The 2,500-nt window shown below is 56.0% G+C and overlaps 1 protein-coding gene across 1 annotated transcript in view; it reads right to left on the bottom strand.

Moving 5' to 3' along the window:
• Positions 1 to 626: 626 nt before the first annotated feature.
• Positions 627 to 2,500, bottom strand: part of EAH_00055480 (inositol polyphosphate kinase domain containing protein, putative) — a gene marked incomplete at both ends in the record, with an annotated part of 2,309 nt that continues 435 nt past the window's right edge. Inside the window, 2 exons of the mRNA XM_013393875.1 lie at positions 627 to 1,747; positions 2,032 to 2,500. The exon at positions 2,032 to 2,500 is cut by the window's right edge and continues 435 nt beyond it. Of these exons, the coding sequence (XP_013249329.1) occupies positions 627 to 1,747; positions 2,032 to 2,500 (1,590 nt within the window). The remainder of the gene's footprint in view (positions 1,748 to 2,031) is intronic.

Below are 2,500 nucleotides of genomic sequence, written 5' to 3' on the forward strand. Positions count from 1 at the left end.
ACACCTCAGTGGTGCCCCCATTTCCTTGTCTTCCGGTTTGCAACTTTTGGCTGACTCAAACATTTAACAAATTCAAACAACGAACCCTTAGCTAGCTAGCAGTAGCAGTAGCTAGCTAGCTAGCAGTAGCAGTAGCTAGCTAGCTAGCAGTAGCAGTAGCTAGCTAGCTAGCTAGGCTTATCTGCAGAGGAGCACAAACTGTGTTGGTAGCCGGCCACTGGTTAGAGACGGGCACAGCCCCTTAAGGCGCAGAAGAAATCAGCTAGCTAGCTAGTTGATAGCTAGCTAGCTAGTTGATAGCTAGCTAGTTGATAGCTAGCTAGCTAGCTGGCTAGCCAGCCGATAGGTGGTTAGCTAGCTAGCTAGCTAACCGGCTACCCAGCTAGCCATCTACCAGATTACTAGAGAGCGAGCTAGCTAACTAGCTGATAGATAGTCAGCTAGCTAGTAGCTAGCTGCTTGGTCCCTACGAGAACGAGAAGCTGCTTGCGTTTTGCAGCAGCTAGCTAGCTGCAGGAGGGTCTCGGTAGCTAGCTAGCTAGCTACCCTAGCTAGCTATGGCAGCTGGCTAGCTAGCTTGTCGATTCGCTGGCTAGCTGTTAGTTATTGCTGCAGAGTGTGGGGCCTCAGGTGTCTCCGCAGGTCCCTTCTGTCTCCTTTTTGTCTCCCTTCGCTGCCCAGCAAGCCAGCAGTTCTCTTATCCCTCCGGGTGTCTCCTCACCGCATGCAAGGGCCTCTGCTGCAGCATCAACTGCTTTTATCAGCGTCTCTAATCCTTTTAAATATCCCTTTTCTATTTCTTCAGGGTACAAGCTCGCATGCGCAAAGTCTATCATCTTCACACGCAATACAGGGGCCCCCTGGGGGGCCCCCAAGGGGTTCCCTAAGGGCCCCCCAGGGGGAGCTTCTAAAGCCCCTTGGGGGTCCCCCAAGGAAGCTGCCTTAGGGGGGCCCCCTGTGAGGGGCCCTTGAAGGGCCCCCCTCTCTGAGGGTACAGTAGGGGCCCCCTTTGGGGCCCCCGTTAAGGCTTCTTCAGGGGGCCCCTTAAGAGGCCCCCCGTGGGGCCCCCTTTCGAGGTGGGCCCCCACCCCGTGGAGACCCCCTTGGGCTTCCCCTTCTAGGGGGCCCCCTAGGGGCCCCTCTGGGGGGGCCCCCCTCTGTGGGGCCCCATGGGGCCCCCCTTGAGGCCCCCTAACTTGGGGGCCCCACACTTGGGGCTCCCCATGAGGCCCCCCATGGGGGCCCCCAACCTGGGGAGCAACTCTTGAGGGGCCCCCTTGGGGGCCTCCAACCTGGGGCCTCCCTTGAGTCCCGTTTTGGGGGCCCCCAAGTTGGGGGCCCCCCACATGGGGCCCCCCTTGGGGGCCCCCTACGTGGGGTGGGTCTATTATGCGTGGTGTACCGACAACGAAGAGGAGACTGCTGCAGTATAGATTAAGTATTTGCTGGCGTGTAAAGAAGTAATGTATTTGAAGTAAAGTGCTGCGGAGTTGAGTATACAGCTGATGATGCTGAGTGTCTCTGTTTAAGAGGGCCCTAAAGAGACAGATATAATCTGACAGAGTGTGGGGTCTATAGGCCCCTTGCTGCAGTCTAGAGCCCCCAGCATAATGCAGCAGCTCTCCCCCTTCTACACCCCACACCCCACTCAGAGACACTCCAAGTGTCTCCGCACCACGCAAGCGCGAGCGAACTGCTGCTCGCTGCCGCTTTAACTCAGATGCAGAGTCCCCATGCAAACGTGTCCCTAAACAGCAGCAGCAGCAGCAACAGCAGCAACAGCAGCAGAGAAATATGAGCATGAAGACGAATATGCAGCAGCTAATGGTGCAGCAGCAAATGGGAAAGCAGCAGCAGCAACAGCAATAACCACTTGTGCAGCAGCAGCAGCAGCAGCCAATGAAGCAGCAGCAACAACAGCAGCCATTCAAGGAGCAGCAGCAGCGGCAGCGTACACCCCACACGCATGCATCACCGCATGCATGCATGCATGCATGCATGCATGCATGCATGCATGCGGTGTCTCCTTACCCATCTTAATATCTACGACTATGGGGCTGTCTAGGCCCGCGAGAAGATTCTCCAAGTACAAGACAACTGTCTCCTTTTGTGTCTCCTTTGCTGCAGGCTGCAGAGACACCCCAAATGCAGCAGGGATAAAAGAAAGAAGCGAAGCAGCAGAACGGCTGGCTGCCTCCGAGACCCTCTCTCTTCGTCTGTCTCCGTCTGCTTCTCTGTCTCCTTTGTTGCTTGTAGGTGGTTTTACGCTGTCTCCTTTTGTCTTTTTGTCTCTGTCTCCTTTTGCTGTCTCCTTTTCTATATCAATTATCGGGCACCCAGACACACAACCCAAAGGGCATCCAGCAGCAGAAATAACTCCTGCTGCTGTTGCTGCTGCTACTCCTGCTGCTGCTGCTGCTGCTCCTGCTGTTGCTGTTGCTGCTGCTGCTCCTGCTGCTCCTGCTGTTGCTGTTGGTGTTGCTTCTCCTGCGGGTGCTGT

The sequence above is a fragment of the Eimeria acervulina genome, genomic scaffold, assembly GCF_000499425.1.
Source record: "Eimeria acervulina Houghton genomic scaffold, Eah_scaff1101, whole genome shotgun sequence".
Classification (NCBI taxonomy): Eukaryota; Apicomplexa; class Conoidasida; order Eucoccidiorida; family Eimeriidae; genus Eimeria; species Eimeria acervulina.